Consider the following 20,129-nt stretch of genomic DNA (forward strand, 5'->3'; position numbering starts at 1 on the left):
CATTAGAAAATAAGCAAAGCAAATTTCATGACGTCAACAACTGCGGTTTCATTGTGGCATTTGCCATTAACCCTGACAGAACTCAACCCATCAAACCCCAACGGCATGTTTTGTTGGAATCTGTCAGGATGGGTACAGTACCCCTAAACTGACAGTCTTTTACATTGGGTTGGCACACCTCCAGAATCAAAGTCAGAAATATGTGTGTGCAGTTTCCCATATGGTGTTTGAATTTGCCAGGATGGGTATGGTTCCTAGTAAATCCTGCTAGGGAGTTAGGGTTTTAAGGTAACAAATTTGCTTCGCATTGAAATTTGTGTGTACATGTATATAAATATATACCAGCTTTTAATAAATCGACCCACTGAGTCCACCAAGTTTGTCTATGGTCTCCGTGCGCCAACAAAAGAGGGTGCCCTTTTACCGCTTTTTAGAGCCCTGTAGACGAGACACATAGTCGTACATATTGTGTCAATGGGGTACCATTATTGCCCACCTTTAATTGTTCTCCTTTGTTTCTATTGAAATCTCTATTGAAATTCCTAAAGACCAACTAACGGGGTACTATTGACACTATTGTTGCTCTTTGTTCTCAGTACCCGCAGTTCAGTGTTCTTTCAGCAAAACGACAACAAATCACATAGGGATGTGTGTGAACTGTTTTCGTTTTGCTGAAAGAACGCACACCTTTTTTGTGATCCGCGGACTGAACTTTAAAACGGTGGTTGTGTTTAAAACTCCGTAACTTGAAAAGTACATGAGTGATTTGAATGATTCTTGTACTAAAAGAAAGCTTTTGAATTGGGCTTTCATATCCTAGATTTTGAAAGTGCTACATGCAGAACTTCACTAAAACAATGGTCCCCACATTTGGGTTTCGGTATTTTTTACTCACCCTGTATATACCAAAACCTACACAGCACCTCTCCATATTAACAAATTGATAATTAAAATCACACAAAAACATTGACGATATGTTCGGCAAGTGAATTAGTGATAGATCCACTTAGGTGGATTCCTGGGGCCCATAAATAAATTTCAAAAAGTTCAATGACCCTAGATTTCTCAGACCTGGTTGAATGTACATGTACACATGTACATTCCATCAGCTGACTGCAACAGCTAAGCTTGCGGAGCTTAGATCTTACTTGATGAATGATACGTATAAGTACATGTTACTGGATGTTAATTAACATGTAGTCCACTGCATGTCACAGTGTTTGCGACGGCAGGTATTTCACAAGTGCCGACGAGCTGAGATTAAAGATGACAGTCCCACTCAAGGCCTTGGTTTCAACCTTCGCCCGGAGCCCAGTCTCCCACAGGCTAATTAATACAGCCCAGCGACACACTGGGCGAGCACCTGTCTTAGTGTCCCCAGATGAGTTCAGAGTGAAATGCCAAGGTGTTGGGGTTGCTGATGATGACGCAGAGCGATAGGCCACTGATAGCGATCTCAATGTATGGATTGATGATAGTGTTGACAGTGCGCCATAACGGGGGACCGCCCGCAACGTTAGACCATCGCATCGGGCCTTATTAGCCTGGGTGTAAGGCTTGCCCATACCAGCAAAGGTTCACCCTCATGCAACAGCCTCAAGTTTGAAGGGGGGTACTGGGGGATAAGTCCAGCAACAGCCATCTTGGGAATTCTCAGCTGGAATTTGCCATAATTAACCACAACTATCTGTGAGCGTGATGAGCTTGGGACAGAAGACTGAAGCACTCACCCTCTTGCTTAGGCATGCTGAGCCAAGGACAAGCGTTACACAGAGAGAAAAACTATTACAGAACAGCCCAACCATGACCAAGAGAAATACATTATCACATTTTTTTTGGTTTCAAAATGAAAATGAAAAGTTAACTCAGTGAAAAGTTAACCTAAGTCATTTAATCAAGAATAAAAGTTCGTTTCCAGTCCCTTAATCATATCAAGGAAATCAAAGATACCTTTTTAGGACTTGATTTACAGAGCTCGTATCAGGAGCTTGCGACACTATCACGGTGTCATTATCAACTGGTGTTGTTGAGGCCCTCACGTGACCAGTTATGAGTTGGACAGCGGGGCCGCTGTCATATGCCGTTGGATTGGTTAAAGTTCTGCCTTGTTTGGAAAACTCTACGGACTGACATAAAAGGACATTCGACTTAAAGCACACTGCAAACTGTGCAAAAAAGGATGTTTTATAATGTGGTTTAACCCAACCTCCAAAACTCCATCAAAAACTCCCCATTTTGGTGGATTTTGGGGGACTTGGTCCTGCAGGCCTGGCTTGACTAAATATTGATGGAGTATGATGGACTTGGGCCTGGAGGCCTAAAGCAAAGCATGCATTGGAAGCAGTGTGATTGTTGAATTATGGCAGACTTGGTCCAGAACTTAGTAAAAGCGTTATTAGGTTTTTAGCACATGATTTGGCACTAACCCTCCAAGTGGGAAGTCAATATTCAGAGCAATATGTAAAACCCTTTAAAATCCTGCAGGTCAGTTTCCGGTGAAGGGATATGAAGTGTTAAAGTAACTGTGACACTGTCACTGCACACAAAAACCAGCATTGTGATGAGCAGTAAACTGAGGCTGATTCTGTGTACTTGCGCTGAGCTTAACCACACCTTGATTTGGAAACCCCGAATTTGTTTTGAAAAATATTCAATGAGATTTCATTTTTCAGAGTTGTGGAACAAAAAAGTAGGGAAAAGTAAGAACAGTAGGAATTTCATGGGAAAAAGTAGGAAAAGAAGGAATTTCAAGGAAAAAAGTAGGAAAAGTCGGAATTTCAAGGAAAAAAGTAGGAAAAGTAGGAGCAATGTTAAAAAAAAATAGGAAAAAGTAGGAAAAGTAGGAATACTTGAAAGCCTGAGAATCTGACTACCTTACTCCACAGAGTGGACCATGCTTCAGACAGGATTGAACCCTCCAAGAAGTGTAGCCATATATGGGCCAGAAATACCTCATTGCAAGTTTCCTATTTCGCGTCGGATGACATGTTAACACAATCTGGCTGTTTTTATACACAGGCATGGCTTAAAACGTGGTTAAAACGTCAAGATTGCCTATCCTCAAGATGACGTCTAAACACGCTAATCCCCCATTTGTTTTGTACACACACACAAAGTCTGAGAAAGTCTGTGGAGGCAGACCGTGTGTTGTACTTGAACTTGGCCGCTGTGCGCGGCCTGTTGCGATACAATTTACACTCCGTGGGTACACCCCGGAGTGTTGACAAATATGAGGTTGCGGTAAAAAATATATATTACAAATACTGTTGAAATGACTCTTGCGAATCAGTATTTGTGGCGTTTGGCTGTGTATCAAAAGTTGGCTGCTATATCTTGCCTTTTTCGAAAATCAAAAACTTGTCAAAATGATTTGTCGTGCACACGCGTACAGTACCTGCAAACTTGGATGACAGCCAAGTTCCAGTAGCGTCTTGACCACCCCGTAGTGACCTTTGTTGACCCCGATGTGTATGGCGGTCTGGCGTCGTTTGTTGCGGGCATTCAGGTCTGCGTTGTCACGGTGAAGCAGCTCAATCACAGCTGGCTCGTCACCGAATGCGGCGTGGTGAATTGCACGGTCGCCATCTTTGTCCTGTGGAGATTACATTTCCAAAAAAAATTTAAAAATGTGTAGGCAGAATTTCAATGTAATGTCAAGCATAGAAAAAAACCACTAAAAAGTCAAATAAGTTCTGCGCTAAGACTCACAGGAGTCAATTACATTTGCTTTCATTGCTAAATTAAAGGTTTTGATACTTGTTTATATACTTTTCTGAGGTTGGAAGCCTGATTCATTGCTCTATTTCATCCATTGACATTTCATAGTGCACATTAATGGGATTGACTAGGTTCTCTAGTTTCTGGCATGTTTAAACAGTTTTGTTCACATGATGCTTAAACAAACAGCAAGACAATGCTGTTCTTTAAGTCTGGTTCCCTGACCCTAGTTCAGATGAAGCAGAGCAACTTATAGACGTCGGGGCAACCTCGTCCCCAGTGCTTACTTTATTTCCAACCGCGTTTCCAATAGTAAATCCTGGATAGGAAACTTTCTTCCTGTATCCTGATTGGATACCGCAATTGGCTAGTAATGGATTTTTATCGTGTACTTGGTGCTATTATTCACAACGTGCAGTACGTGTTTTCGCGATCATTCGTCCATGCCTTCTCGAACATACTAATTTCCTTTCCAATTTGCTCATATTAATATGAAATATGATACTGCATGTTGTCTCGATAAGATCGTAACAGTTTGATTTCAAAAATCGTGTTTTCGTAACTCACGCCGTGCTCGTGCTGCTACGACTTGACTCTGTTTTTACCCCAGACACCGCATACAAAAACAAACGCTAATGTGTAACGCATATCCAGGCACTAGACTGTTCCTCATTTGCATACGTGTTCAAAAATCTTGCACATGCAAATGATCCAATACCAGGGTGAGAGAGCAGGTAGTGGTGGGCGCGTACTGCTCGACACCCTGGGGATGAGGTTGACGTCGGGGAATCGTCATGTCATGGAACCAGACTAACTGGCTTGCACCCTTCACAGATGTGTAACCGATTGCAAACAAAATGTGGATTTGGTAAATTGGGGGCAGTATTTGTAAAAATTCAGTTTTTTCCCCAACATTTTTGTTCACAATGTGAAAGATTTTACACAGCTTACTCAACGCAGTACCGAAATTGATTAAGGTAAGGAACTTGGTCACAGTGTCCAAAAATGTTGTGATCAAATGACAATTGTGTAGTGATGCGTGACTGAAATTAAATGAAACTCATAGGGGTTGAGGCCAAGGCTTAGGAGTATCTGCACAACCAAGCATTTTCAAAATTGACTTTATGGTTTTGAAGATATTTCAAAATAGTCAGACGGAAACTTTTTTGGGGATATACTGTAGTAAGTACAACTTTTTTGCTAACTGTTAAAGGGAATATACATCATTTGCTTTTGCTGTAATTTTCAGAAATGGATGGAATTGGGGGGTTGGAAATATATAGCAAATATAGTTACACTGACGTTTTTGAGGTTTTGGGTTCAAAAATGCTATAAAAACCAAGAAAAACAATCATTTTCCTGTAGTCTGGTTCCCTGACTCCATTTAAGAAGAAACAGAGCAGTTTACATACATTGGGGAATTGTAAGGTCAGGGAACCAGTCTAGCTGGCTTGTACCCGTTCATAGGTGTGTAATCGATTGCAAACAAGTGTGATGGTCACTTGGGGCCAGTATTTGAAAAAAAAAGCCAGTTTTTTCCAACGCTGATCGGCCGATCGGCGTTGGAAATTGATACAAAAATACCACTTCTCTTGAAAATGACAGTATACCAGGCGCCATGATTTTACAGGATGCTTTACACTGTCATTCACTAACAGTCCAGCAAGGTATTTCAAAATGATTTGGTAGTTTTATTTTTTGATGTTTGCAAATGTTGTATTTTCCCTTTAAGAAGTGCTTTGAAAGTGGGCCCTGCTTGTTTTTTGTTTTCTACTGACCTCCATCTCCACGTCCACGTTGTGTCTGATGAGGACTTTGATGACGTCAACGTGGCCGTTCTGGCTGGCTGCTTGTAGGGCAGTATGACCAGCAAACTGTACATTGACCTGTCGATGGAACCAGACACAGTGCAATGACAGCATTAGGGTTGTTCCTTGGATGGGCGAGGGGTTTTAATTAGGAGGTTATTCTTGGCTGGGACTGCTGACAGCAAACTAACACTCTTCAAATCTGTTGACTTTCTTCTGAAATATGCTGTTCTTGGTTCACAAACACACAAAAGAGTCCCTTGCAATAAAAACTGACAAATGTAAATAATGTGCTATTTTTTTGGCTAATTGGTAGAGACTAAGAAGGAATGAAATTGTGTACAAAAGAACAACACTTATATTCAGCCAAATGGAAAATGTTTTAGAAAGCTAAGAACTTGCTTAATGATTCCCCCCCCCCCAAAAAAAATAAGTGTAGTTCAGAAAGTTGGCACCAGTTAAGTCCAAGAAAAGGTCCCCTTTTTTGCCCCATTCGTAACACCATATTTTGTTAAATTACATAACCATCGCTAAGACTAATACCAAAAATACAGCAACTAAACTTGCTTTATCCCCCTGGCATGGCGAATTTGACCTCTAGACGACCTTTGACCTGAAATGCCACTGGCCATCTCAGGTCCCCCTACCCAAAGATGATTGTCACCAAGTTTGGTTGATACTGAAGTCTGACTTTTCATGTGACAGCACTTCATAGTTTACCTAGCCGAAATTGACAATGACCTCATTTGTCCCCTAGATGACCTTTGACCTCAAATGTCTCAAGCAGTGCGTTCGATTACTTCCCCCGCGCTTACTCGTGCAAACGTGACAGTGTTCGATTTACCTCTCATGTGACTTCTCGCGCTTACTCCAGCCTGGCCCAAATAACCGACTCGCCGAGCCGGTTATTTAGCTCCACTGCGCATGTCTGTTATTACGCGAGGAGCCAGGCGAGAGTAAGCTGGGGGAAATAATCGAACGCACTCAAGGCATCTTAAGTCCCCTAACCAAAGATTACTGTCACCAAGTTTGGTTGAGATTGAAGTCTGACTTTTCATATGACAGCACTAAACAGTTAACCTAACCAAAATGGAACACACGGACGGACGGACAGAAGGAATACGCTATCGCAATATGCCCCTTTCTGGCTCAGAAGCCAGGGGGATAAAAATGCTTGTGGGTATTCTCCTTTATCAGATTCCCAACAGTAGAATTAAACACTCTGAATCTATGGATATCTCGGAGAGTTAAACTTTTGTTACGTATGGGCCATAGCGTGCGCGATTTCTTGCACTTGCCCACTATTCATGTTTTCTTAACACTTAAAAATGACCTCGGCGAACTTCGTGGGCAGAGTATCAAAATAAGTCTGGGTGATAAGGGACTTCATGTGACATGCCTGAATCAAAATGTAGACTAAAGTCAGTTGTTGAAATTTCTTAATTGAAATGTTGCCCCTTATCGTTGCTGATTGGGACAACAATGACTGTTATTTCCCTGATTCAAAACCCCCAAAGCCTCTTGTTTTTGGCAGGGCATGCCACACTTTAGATCATATGTATCAGTGTTTGTTTTAGCCATAAAAAGATATTTAATTGCAGCGGTAAGTTGAATAGTTCAATGGATCAAAGTCAACCAGGATCCAGTTTTGACACCGAACCTAACCCAAACGTTTACTCTGTCTAAATAAACATTCAATAAATTAGGTCAAATCAAATATTGCATATAAGGTTAACAAGACCGCAGCCATTAAAAATAATCACAGCACAGATGCGTCAATTATCACCCACTTGAGATACTTGGAGTCATAATCTGGATCGCTTCACAGATACCACACTGTCAGGCCAACGGAATGCATCCGGTGACCAGTTTGGTCTAATTGGGTTCCCTATTAACAAGCCAACCGGAACCAGACCGGAAATCACAGACAACTTCACCCTTTCCATAAGTGATGTATAGCACCTTGGGGGTCCGTGATGAGACTTGATAACGGATAAGAAATAAATATGGCCGTGTGGCCGAATTACTTGGCCAAAGCTGGCAATAACACACACACCTATGGAAGCCCCTTCCCATAGGCCTGTGTGTTATCTTCAGCCGTAGCCAAATAATTCTGATGCGGCCTAAGATTTCAATAGTCCAATGGCTAGCTCAGTCAAGCCCTATGGAATGCTGGGAAGAGACAAGGGGTCACAAGGGCAAACAGTCATGTGCTGAGTATTAAACTATGATTGATGAGTATTGTACTGGAACATATTTTCAAGTAAATACACATGATGTTCTGTCCTTCTTATTTTTGAGTTTAGCCAGACTTGCATTGCTGAAAGGGAACCCTCGGGTTTGATTCAGGTTCGGTTTGGGTCCAGTTCAGCAATTTTTATCTGAACATTGGTTCGATTTGGGTTCGGCAGAAAATTAGGACGTTGCTGCGGGAGTATACCTACAAATCATTTTCGTGCATAATAAACCTGTTTAGATTCCCTTTATATGATCCAGTTTTGTGCCAGAATAAACGCAGCCATGTTACACTGCTGCTGCTTTACAGCATGAATAAAAAAATCATAAATTTTTAAGTGCTCGAAGTGCAAAATTTGAAATGATAGTTGAGTTTCGTACGTGAAACACACGTCCATATTGTCCATTTTGTCTTACCAAAAAGGCATGTCAACAAAATTTTGACTTCAAAAACTATCAAGTCTGAGTCCGAGACACATGTTGCATTCACACACCACTACACGATTTGAAAGCAGTGCCTGACAAGGTACCAGTGTCTGGAAAGAATTTAACTTTGTAACGACACCATTTTTACTTGAATTTTGAATTATTTGCAGGTTGCCAACCATTCAGATTGGATTGTGTACAAAGGTAACCAATTATGAGAGTCTTTCTAGAAACAAACTTTGCTTTTTTGAATGAAACAATTAACATACAAGTTGAAAATTTATCAATCCTGATAAAAACAATTTAATTTGTTGATGAGCAAGAATGGTTCAGGATTCAAAGGAACTGCTTTTTATAGCCAAATGTGCGGCGTAGTGTTGGTCATTATAGCTGTATTCTACTGTTCTATCAGAAAACTAGGAGCTAGACAATAATTCTCCCTCAAAAAAAAGAAGAAAAAGAAAATAGAAAAAAAGAAATCCAATCATTTCCCATGAAATCAGAAGCTGTTCGGAGTACAAAATGTTTGGATACTTTTAATCAAATTACAGTGTCCGAAATTACATTCAGCACATTCCATTACGCCCCCTGCCCTTACTCGTGCAAGCGCGACTGTGTTCGATTTAACTCTCACATGACTTCTTGCGCTTACCCAAGCCTGGCCCAAGTAACCAACATGCTGAGCCGGTTGGTTGGGTAAGTATCCCACGATACAATGCGATAACATGGCGGCTAAGTCTAACGCTTCGGAGGCGGGGGGATTCAAAAGTGTAGTACTAGACGACGGGAGGAAAGTTAAGTTTTGATTTTAAACATAGGTCTACCCGGCATTTCTTGTTCATTTTGGAAGAGCATGTACACGTACAGTGGCCACCGTGGCGCGCTTTCAATGGCTCAAATCCATTTTGCAAAGGAGATTTAATCGCCACATGACCTCTTGACCCAGTCCGGTTGCTGCGGCTTGAGCTCGAGTAACCCGAGATCGTTCGTTTATTGCTACAGATTGTGCATTGTGTATCTATACCCAAGACGAAGGTACGGGTAAGCAGGAGGGAAGTAAATGAATGCGTTGATTACGGAAGCTGCAGGCCAACAAATTTGTGTCCATGCATGAGTCACGTGATTGTGCCATTCAACCTATTTTGACCGCTGACCCTATAAATGTAGGTCAGACAAAGAGTTCACCATGGACATTTTGTAATGTTTGAACAAGGCCAACATGTTGACAGGGCTACTTTTGTCATTTGATTTTCTTTGAAATTTGACCTTTTTTTACCTTTGACCCCAGTACTGTAGGTCAGATGAAGAGGTCACATGGACATTTTTTAATGTTTGACCAAGGCCAACGTATTGACAGTGCTACGTTTGTCATTTGAGCTTATTTGAAATTTGACGTTATTTTGACCTTGACCCCATGATGACCTTTGACCCCAGTTTGGTCATGTGACATGTTGGGGCTGGGCTACTGATACTTTTGACAAAGTTTGGTTGAAATCGGTCAAAATATGTAGGAGCAATAGACAATGTCACCGTTTGTTACTAACTACTGGGTGAGTAAAAAAAAAGCGGAACCCAAAACTCCAAAAATTATATTTCATATTTAAAAAAATATGTAGCACCAAAAATAATAATGACTGGAAAGCCAATTTCATAAGCTACTTTTAGATGAAAAATTACAGAAATTGCTCAATCCGTTCAAAGAATATCACCATTTAAACACAATGACCCTAAAACCTCTTTTGTCCAAAAATGCAATTTCAAGAATCGTCGTCACAATATTGTCTTCAAACATCACCGGCGATAAAACCTCAGTTTAAAAGTTAAAAACATTCAACAAAGTCCTTTTGAAGGCCCGTCTTTAAAAAAAGTAGATTTTATAAATCATATTGTTTGCCTTACCAGGGATGTTAATAAAGATATTGTGTACTACTGTTGTTGACAGTTGTTGAAACAAGTATTCTGTGTCATTTTCTTTGTTGTTTCAAACAGTCAGAATACACAATACATTTTTTTTGGACGAAACAGGTTTTAGGGTCATTGCGTTTAAATGGTGATATTCTTTGAAAGGATTGAGCAATTTCAGTTATTTTTCATCTAAAATTAGCTTATGAAATTGGCTTTCCATTCATTATTATGTTTGGTGCTACATATTTTTTTAAATATGAAATATAGTTTTGGGGGTTTGGGTTCCGCTTTTTTTGACTCACCCTGTAACTAACAGAGAGACATGGCAATTTGTTGAGCTGCTATCCCGCTTGGATAACCAAACTTCATGTACCAGGCTTTATGTAGGCATAAAATATGTAGGTACAAAACATAGAGGGCAGTAATCACAAAATGCAAACCTCCTCATGAGATTAACGATAGCCGACATTTGATTTCTACACAGGGTTGAGTTGAAAGAGTTAAACAACCAATGGATAATGAAAACCAGACGATATTCTCACGTTAGCATCTGGCCGCACTAGGATCTCTTCGCTCTTGTTGGCATCACCGTTGGCCGCTGCTTTTACCAGTTCCTCATTGACATCTCCAGTGATGTGCGTCTCAAACAGCTTCTTGAGTAGTGCTGATAACCTCTCTGAGAAAAGATGAGATCATGTCTGATTTACAATTAGAGGTATCAAATGTTGACAAGTCAACTGACGATGGTAAGCACATTTCAAATCAACCTTTGACCTCCGGATTGCCATTCCAGTGCTCTACCAACTCAGCTATCCAGTAGTAGTTTAGGAAACTGATGGTGCTATCCCATTTAGTGACACTTCTTTTTTTGGTGACAATTTCGAACTTGTATATTATCAATTAAAGGCTTGATAGCTCAGTTGGTAGTTTCATAAAAACATGGGCCCACTTTCATGGCTCTGTTAACCACAGATTTGGCGTTTAGGGTCCGCCATTCTGCAATAACAGTGCTAGCAAAAATACGGGGCGAGTTAAAAAAAAAATGAAGAAAACCCAAATGGCACCCCCTATTTTTAAAAGAAGTTTAAAATGTAAGGCGTTCAAGATCTAGGATGTAAAAGCCCTATCAACCCTAACCGCCCTAAATCCTTCAAATCCTCTTTGTCAAAGTGGACAAATTTGGAGGATTGAGGCTACATGGCATAAGTGCGTTACTGATTTCTTAGGATGCACTTTGTCAAGGTCTTGGGCCAGACCTTGTGTTGTTTTTGCTCAGTCATGCATAAATATAGGCCTGGATTATTCTTGAAATCCTCCGTACTGCTCCAGGATGTCACTGGCCAAGCCTCAACATATTGACAGTCACTGCCGCAGGATTTTGCAGGATTCAGGCAGTGGTCACCCCTCCACGGACCATATTCAAGAAATAATCAAGGAATTTGCTGGATTGAGGCCACATGTTATTTTTTCATGATGCCAATTGGAGGATTTTGCAGGACTGCGGCTACATTCTAGAAAAAAAGGCCTAGGGAGTTAGGGATTATTAAGCTTTATTTCAGTACAAGAATCATTCATATCGCTCATGTACTTTTCAATTATGGACTTTTAAACACAAACACAGTTTTCTGATTTTGTCCAAGGATCACAATAAAGGTAAGTGACATTTCAGCAAAACGAAAACTATTTACATATCAAAACACACGTCAGAACACTCTCATAACCATGATAACTGGCACTTATCATAACATTTATTTAAAAACCTGCTGCTTCCAATGTTAAAACAACATGCTTTATAATGTCAACTTGTCAAGAGTTTACAGTCTTGCCCTGCCTTCTACTTGGCTACCTCGGAGACTTATATTAGGGGATTATTCTGACATCGTTTCATGATACAACATTTTCATTTTACTGAAATATCACGTATCTTAAATGTGATCCGTGGACAAAATTTTAAAACTGTGTCAACTCAAAAAGTACATGAGTGATTTTAACGATTGTAGGGCACGTGTGGTCTAGCGATAGAGCACAAGCCCCATGATCGTGAGATTGTGGGTTCGAGCCCCGCCATGGCCATGCGTGTTGTGCCCTTGAGTAAGGCGCTTTACCTCAATTACTCCTCTCAACCCAGGTGTTAAATGGGTACCGGCATTATTCAATGCTGGGAAGGTAACAGACTCGCTGTGGAGGAGGTGTGGCGATCCCCCCACAGCAGCATATGAGTCTGGCCCAATCGCTAACGAAAGAGAGATGGGCATTCAGTTCCTGTGAACACAGGTTCGTTCGTCCCCTTTTGAATGATTCTTGTACTAAAAGAAAGCTTATTAATTGGGCTTTCACATCCTAGATCTGGAAAGCGCTACATGCAGAATTTCTTTACAAAATAGGGGGCGCCATTTCGCTGTGACAGCTCAGCCCAATATGAGCCAAGTTGCCCTGACTGATGCCAAAGTCCTGTACCTGATGAGTTGCTTAATCCTCCACTATCTGATGCCACTTTGGTGACAGCCACAGGATTATAGGTCCAGGATGTACCGCAGACCTCCACCTTGAGATCATTGTCATGGTAGATCTGCTGCACACGACCAATCTTACCCAATGTCTACCAGACGACATTTAGAAAAGAAAGAGAGACATTATTAGTGCCCCAGAACAAAAACACTGACTTGCATGTATTGGGAGACTGCCAACAGAGGGCTGGACAATAAGCCAGTGCGGTATTCCGAACGGTTGGAAAATAGACCTTGGCAAGACTTTCATGATCGATTTTGATCGATTTCATTGCAAGACTTTCATGCAAGACTTCTTGCAACACGGCCAGAGCTTATTGTGCACTCGCACTCGTTTATTGGTGCCAAGCCTTCATGTGTTTGTAAACTGATATTTTTCAAAATGTTTTGACAGCAATTAGATAAAAATCAGACACTGCGTTTATGCAATTGTCAAAAATTCAACTCAGGATACTGCAATATCTTTTGTTTTCCATTGACAACGTATAGGAAAAAACACCAACTACACTAGTTTATGGAAGAAGGCTTTAATAAAGTATTACTGACCATAATTACAAAACACTTGCTAGAGCAAAAACTTTGCATAATTACTTAGTATGAATGTCTTTAAAAGTGTATTACACTTTTAAAGATCAGTCTGGCTTTTTAGGGTTAAGAGACAATTTTATTTCTCCTTGGTAAAGGACACTTCCATTCAAAGACTCAAAGAGCAAAATTACCAGTCCAGCATCCGATTTCACGAAGTGCTGCAACGTGTCACAACTCATGTTACGACGCGTAACACGTCGCAACTCGCAATGTGTCGTATGATCCATTTCACAAAATTTACGACGTGTCGAACGCGTCGTAAGTTCCTTGACAACGGCTTAAAACACGCCGCAAGTTACGTGTCTAGTGGTCGTCGCAAAATAAGAAGAGTCCTTTTCTAAGCCAGTTTTATGCCATAAAAATTTTAACTAGCCTTTAATACCAAGACTGTGTGTGCAGTCTAAATAGAAATGCATCGCATTAAATATGAATTAGCCTGGAAAATTGCAGTTGAAATTTCAAAGTAGCTATATAACAGTCCACTGCGAACTTGTTTTCATTTTAAACTGCATCATACGCTCGCCATTTTTTTTTACATTTTAAAAACTTTTCGAGAGGAGATTTGACAACTCTTTGCTGAATATCGAACGACTATTTACTGTGCGTTGAGTGAAAACGTATAACAGTCACCGAGTTGTGCTCTAAATACCCCTACGATGCGTCCACTTACGACGTGTTTTGTGAAATGAATCGCAGGACACATCGCAGCTGCGACGCATCGTAGGGATACGACACGTCACAGCGCTGCGATGCATTGTTAGTTATGACAAGTGTCATGAAATCATGAGATGGACAAGACAGAAATGAGCTTCTTGGTCCCAATGCTTGAGGTCCTATTTGACCAGGGGCTGATATCACGAAACGCTAAGACGCGTTTTAAGAAATGTTACTCGTCTTAACTCGCGACTTGTCCTAGGATCGATTTTACCAAACTTGAGAAGCGTTCAGGATGTTCTTACTTTCTTAGCAACACGGCTTAACTCGTCTTAACTTAAGATTGGCCTGAGGGTCATCTTATCTCATTAAAATCTATATATCGTCTGGAAATCATTGCAACGTCTTCTCGTTAAAAACGAGTGTTGGCATAGAGTTATATTTTCAAGGAACAAATCTGCTGTAGAAACAGATTTGAACAGATTTCTGATATATGGGTAGTCATAATAAAATAGCTTTACAAAATTGTATTATACGCCAACACTTAGTCGACTTCTTTTTTTTAAACAGAGTGATGAAACGGGGAGCAAGAATGACTCTATCGCATCTTGTGTTGACCAACCTTCCGTGTAAAATGTATTGAGTAAACTGGCGAAAGTTTGTGTTCTCTGCACAAAGGAAGTTAGTTTTGCGCATTTCCTTTCAATGACTGTTTTGTCAAGCGGTAAAAACAAACATGAAACAGCCATCAAATTGGTAGTTTTGATGTGGCTTGCTTGAGATGGGTTTGGTGAAATCGGTCTTAGAATGCGTCTTAGCTAAGATCAATCTTAAGCCCCAGTCTCACGTTTATGGTTTGGAGCTATGAATATCCACGGTTTACCAAGAATCAAACGATCACGATGAATAGTCGAGATTCGCGGAGAAATCAACTTTCTAAGAATGCTCTACGGTTTCAGGATGGATAGCCACGACTGTCCTACGGTTTCTCTACGAATACACCACAGTTTGTCAACGGTATTACTAAAAATTATGACGTTAACGCCACGGTTGTCTGCGACTGGGTCACGGATGACCAAGGTTCTCCTACGAATAAAGCATGAATATTTGTAGCACAACCTTTGCAGAACCCTAGCACATCCGGGCATTTCCGTAGGACATTCGTAGCGAATTTGTAGAGATTTCTACCACGAATGAGCTACAAATCTCCAAGAATATGAACAAATAGCCACAAATAACACTACGAATCAGTACAGTTGTCCTACGGATGTCCCACGGTTGCACTATGGATTGATTTTCATGATGATTCACCACAGAAATTTGAACAATTTAAAACTTCCGTAGCCCCTCCATGAATACCCAAGGAAGATGACGGATAACCACGGATGTACTAAGGATGAGCACGCTACTCCCACGGTTTATCACAAGTTTCAAACTGTGGAGATCCGTAGCTCCAAACTGTAAATGTGTGACTGGGGCTTTTAAGCAGAGACTCATCTTAAGTCCGAAGATGAGACGTAAGATAAGAAGAGTTTTGTGAATTTCATGCAGCTTCTAAGCAGAAAATATTAACAAATTTTTGTTCCAAAGCAAAACTCAACTGGGAACCGGGAACCAGCCACCAGCAATACAAATTGCATGACGTTTTGGCTGGTAACCGGTTTGTGCTGAGCAAGCATCTGCTGCGCTTAGCCCATGTGTTTAGTATCTCCGCCTGGTGTTTACCCACCGGTAGCATGGCCTCAGCCCATTCCCCATGCCCTCTCTGCAGGGCTTTGATGCGTTCCAGGTCACTACAAATCTGCACCAGATCTCCTACTTGGAACTGGGAGGCGGTGGGCGTGTCTCCGCTAGCTGACCCTTGCACCGAGGTCGTGGTGTTGACCTTTGTCAAGACAGCTGGATTAAAAGTCCACCTGCGGGCAAAGAAGATTGATGAATGAGTAATCACACAGTGTACAGTTAGTTTCATGGGAACGTATTATGGGACACTGAGCCAATGAATGGGATGATCTATTTAGCCTCGCCCACTGCAGACATGGGTACAGTTTGGGGTTAGTATTTTATAGCTAATATTGTAAAACTCTGACCTGTTTAAAGTTTTATGTTCATAGATGATGGAAAAACCAAGGAAAAAGAATCTGTTCTTGTAGTCTTAGAAGAGTTATCAAATACCTGTTCCCACTTGGGTAGGAGACGACCACGTCATGGTCTTCATCAATCCCTACCACTGTGCCTGTTGCACCAAGAGTCTAGATAAAACAAGAACAAAATAACAAATCATTTCAGAATGAGATAAAGGTGAAAGAACACAATTCTGCACTATAAACCTATGGGCTCCGTGCACAAGTACGCCCTCAATGGTAAGGAAGGGAGAGTTGGGGGAGACCACTTGAATGACATTCGTATGCATTGCTGACGACGCCTAATGCGACTTTGTGCACATTCAGCACACAATTACTCATGCGTACTTCGCACTACGGTAGAATCCAGGGACCAAAATTAGAAGCTTTTACTGTGGTGATGTCATGCTCACGTGCATGCTGCACGCGTTTTTTCTTAAAGATGAGGCGCCTGAGCATTTTGGTACTCCTATTGGTCGAATGAGCCCAGAGTGCGTGCATTAGTTCGGTGAGTGACATCGCATAGCTGCAATCAGCTGAATGAGAACATGTCCCTGATGCCGAGTTTGGGCGCAATTCAAAACATGACTGGGCAACTTTTGAATTGAAATCAAGTCCTAGAATATTGTTTTCTCGGAATATACAGTATTCACTGAGTGACATAAAACTTTGATCCGTGGAATAAACTTTGAAACGGTGTTTGTGTTCAAAATACCGTAACTTGAAAAGTACACGAGTGATCGGAATGATTCTTGTACTAAAAGAAAGCTTTATAATGACTGGGCTTTCATATCCAGATTTTTTAAGTGCAACAGGCAAAACTTCATTCAAAAATTGGTCCTGCCATTTGGGATGCGTTGTTTTTTACTCACCCTATAGAGCCAGTAAGGACCGATTCAGTCTAATTAACTGTTGAGCAGTCACCTACCAATGAAATTTCACAATCTAATACCATGACATAACCAAGTGGAGTTGTATTACCTCAAACATGCCGTCTGTCCAGCCACCGTGCCCATGTTGCAGACTCTGTACTATCTCCAGGTCTAAATCCACATTGACTTGATCGCCCAAGGCATACAGACCATGCACCCCTCGGCTGCCTGGCCCTTGCTCACCTGAAATATACAGACAGAAAATCTATCAAATTTAGGTCATTTTAAGCCTGACCTGGAGGGTTTTTCAGGATTGAGAATGCTAATGTCCATAAGTTACGGTGCTTGACTCATGTACGATGGTGTGTGCGTTTGACCCTGCCAGGAACATGGTGTTGCCTCTCTCCACCCAGGGGTATGAATGGGTACCTGTGAGGTTAGAGGACCAAACGTGCGCTGATATCGACAACACATACCCTTGAAGATGATTATGGCATGGTGAACTGTCCGGGTATTAGTGTGTATTAAACTTTTGTGTCACTGCAGAGCAGTTACAGTGCACCTTTCTCAGGCTACGCCATCTTGAAAATCAAAGCAAGGCATATAACACAAACAAACACGGTGACGTAAATAGTGTGTGTGGTGAACGAGTGACTCTCGCAAAGTTACAGCAGATGGAAAGATTTCCATATACGAAGTTCACTCAACACTCTGTGTACAAACCCTATGAGAGTGGACTGAAAAATTCTAAGTGTTTTCTAAGAAAATGCTTGTATTTTCTCACTGCTCAAATTGACTTTGATGACATGAAATTGCTATCTGGGGGCTTGTTAGTCAATACAGAGGAAAATTAGTGAACTTCGCATATGGTAATCTTGCCCAGCAGATTGACAATCTTATAAATTGACTAATAGCTCAAATTCATTGAAACATCAATCAACATTCTAGGTCACGTCTTATTGTATTTTGAAGGACTTTATAAATATATAGCCCAAAACCAGTGGCCGAACAGAAGTTTCCGTATTAGTTTTCGTGTAGTACAACCGCCATGGGAGTAACATCAATATAAGATTTTCTATTTTCAACTGTTCCATCCGCGACATTTCCGCACAAATTGCACCTGTTTAGGAGGGCACTTACGTGACCTACCTAGAATGTTGATTGATGTTTCGGGGAATTAGAGCTTTCCATTCATGTATTCTTCAATATTGTCAATCTGCTGTCACTTTGCGAGAGTCACTCGTTCACCGCACACACTATGCGTTATAGGACTCGCTTTGTTTTTCAAGATGGCGTACCCTGAGAAAGGTTTATTTTTTGAAAATTGCATGCATAGCCATTCTGCCACATGCTTTAATTGTGAAGAGTCTTGCTCCACTCACGCAAAAATGCAATTGTTATTTAGTGTCATGAATACCGTAATTTCATTGACAAACATCAACTTTTAAAAGCCGTATTCTCTCCGAGTGATCCCCGTTTGCTATTTCCCAGGTCTGTATCGTGACTTTGGGCGTGATCCCTGGTTGCATGGCATACTGGTTTATGGATTCTGACTAGCACCCCTTGAACAAAGATATTGACAAATTGGGGAACTGCCAACATAGGGCTGGATAGCTCATTTGGTAGAGCAACGGTACAGCAATCCGAAGGTCGCAGGTTCAAGCCCCACTCCAGTCTATTTCTTTGTTCAATTTTCGCGCGCGTGAAGGATGCATGTAAAGGGCCCGTGCACCTCGCAACAGAGAACTGCAACCTCTCGATCTCACGTCTAGCAGGAAAGCTCACGTCATCAAAAGCTTATTTCTTGAAGGATGAGTTAAAAACCTTTATCTTTTTGACTTATTGGCAAGATATAACACAACAATTGAGGGCAGTGATATCGTTTTTAACCCCTCAAGGCACTTCGCCTCCAGTGCTATGCACCCCTCTGGTGTTAAAAACGCTATATCACACGTCACAGCAGTCGACAATTGTTAAATATCTATTAAACTGTCTTTCAAGATGCAAGACAGTGTTCTCATTATTTCACAACTCTATGGTGATCCATGGATATTTGTACATGACAGTAGAGTAACACGAAATCCAGAGGCACTATGACTTACCTAAGCACGGCAAGTGATCACGATAGAATGTGCCTCCCTTCGCATCACTGACCACCTTCAGATCGGACTGCAAAGTTAAACAACACAAAAATAAAATCAAACTTGACAAGTGTATTCAATTAATATTCACTCGTTTGGATTTCCTCCTTATGTATGCAAATTATATGCAAGACAAGGAAGATTACCCATAATGCAACTAGGTCTGATCCCGGCCCTGAATACAAAATCACAAAGATAATGGAAGTGCGGAACCAGCCTATTGCAAAATGGCAACAAGGCTACCAATAATGGGCAGTTTGTGGGTTGATGAGTTTCAATTTTCGCTGAATTCGAAAGTGTCTCTGGCAACTATCAATAAAGAGAGGGGCACTGCGTTTCAGTATTTGAAACCTATGCAGTTGAAAACCTTGAAAATTACCTTCGTGGAAACACTAGCGATGTTGCCTACTTGTTATGGTAAGAGTCAGTTTTTTGATAGCCACGTGTTCAACTGTCATCCATTTGCAAAGCTGTAAACATCATTTTCAAAAATTAAAAAATCTTACTGCGCTCGCGCTCAGGCGATCCAATCAATGGCCTTAAATGGGAACTAGCTACCGGTCCCCATATTATGAAAGCGGGAACCAGTCTATCAAAAGTGGTTACCTAGAGTTGAAATTACTTTTGATAAATATCTGATGCTGAGATTATTTTTGATAAATATCTGATGTATAGAGGCCTAGCGGTAAAGAGCACCAAGACTCATGCTCTGGTGTTTCAGAGGCAACAGTGGCGTGGGTTCGAGCCAGTGTTGTAGGTCTCGAGACCGGTCTCGGTCTCGGTCTCGGTCTCGCGACCACTTTTTGCCGGTCTCGGTCTCGGTCTCGGTCTCGGGAGCTGTGGTCTCGGTCTTGGTCTCGGTCTCGGTCCCCTTTGGTCTCGATATTTTGGCCGGTCTCGAGTCGAGACCAGCCAAAAAGTGAGGGGGTGGATTCCGCCTCGGCCCCAGTTTAGGATGAAATAAAGAATAAGTTGAGGGCAAATGTGACTGCAGTGTGATGCTAATGGACATGTCTCTCTTCACTTTCTAGTGAGTGAGGCATAGTCCAACAACCATTGCTCCTCTTCTTATTTCTCGTTTTTATTGTGGGATGATCTGTTGAAACAAGCACTTTATAGCCATCCTCATTGATTCCAAATACAACTGGGATTA

The 20,129-nt window shown here is 41.3% G+C and overlaps 1 protein-coding gene across 1 annotated transcript in view; it reads right to left on the reverse strand.

The window, feature by feature from the left end:
* LOC119728626 (E3 ubiquitin-protein ligase MIB1-like) overlaps window positions 1-20,129 on the reverse strand; it is a 42,396-nt gene that overhangs the window by 15,944 nt on the left and 6,323 nt on the right. Inside the window, exons 4-11 of the mRNA XM_038200937.1 lie at window positions 18,938-19,004; window positions 16,945-17,078; window positions 16,016-16,092; window positions 15,570-15,756; window positions 12,549-12,690; window positions 10,634-10,767; window positions 5,496-5,603; window positions 3,395-3,592 (exon numbers count right to left, since the gene is read on the reverse strand). Coding sequence (XP_038056865.1) covers window positions 3,395-3,592; window positions 5,496-5,603; window positions 10,634-10,767; window positions 12,549-12,690; window positions 15,570-15,756; window positions 16,016-16,092; window positions 16,945-17,078; window positions 18,938-19,004 — 1,047 coding nt within the window. The remainder of the gene's footprint in view (window positions 1-3,394; window positions 3,593-5,495; window positions 5,604-10,633; window positions 10,768-12,548; window positions 12,691-15,569; window positions 15,757-16,015; window positions 16,093-16,944; window positions 17,079-18,937; window positions 19,005-20,129) is intronic.

Source organism: Patiria miniata, unplaced genomic scaffold (genome assembly GCF_015706575.1).
Source record: "Patiria miniata isolate m_02_andy unplaced genomic scaffold, ASM1570657v1 HiC_scaffold_20, whole genome shotgun sequence".
Taxonomy (NCBI): Eukaryota; Metazoa; Echinodermata; class Asteroidea; order Valvatida; family Asterinidae; genus Patiria; species Patiria miniata.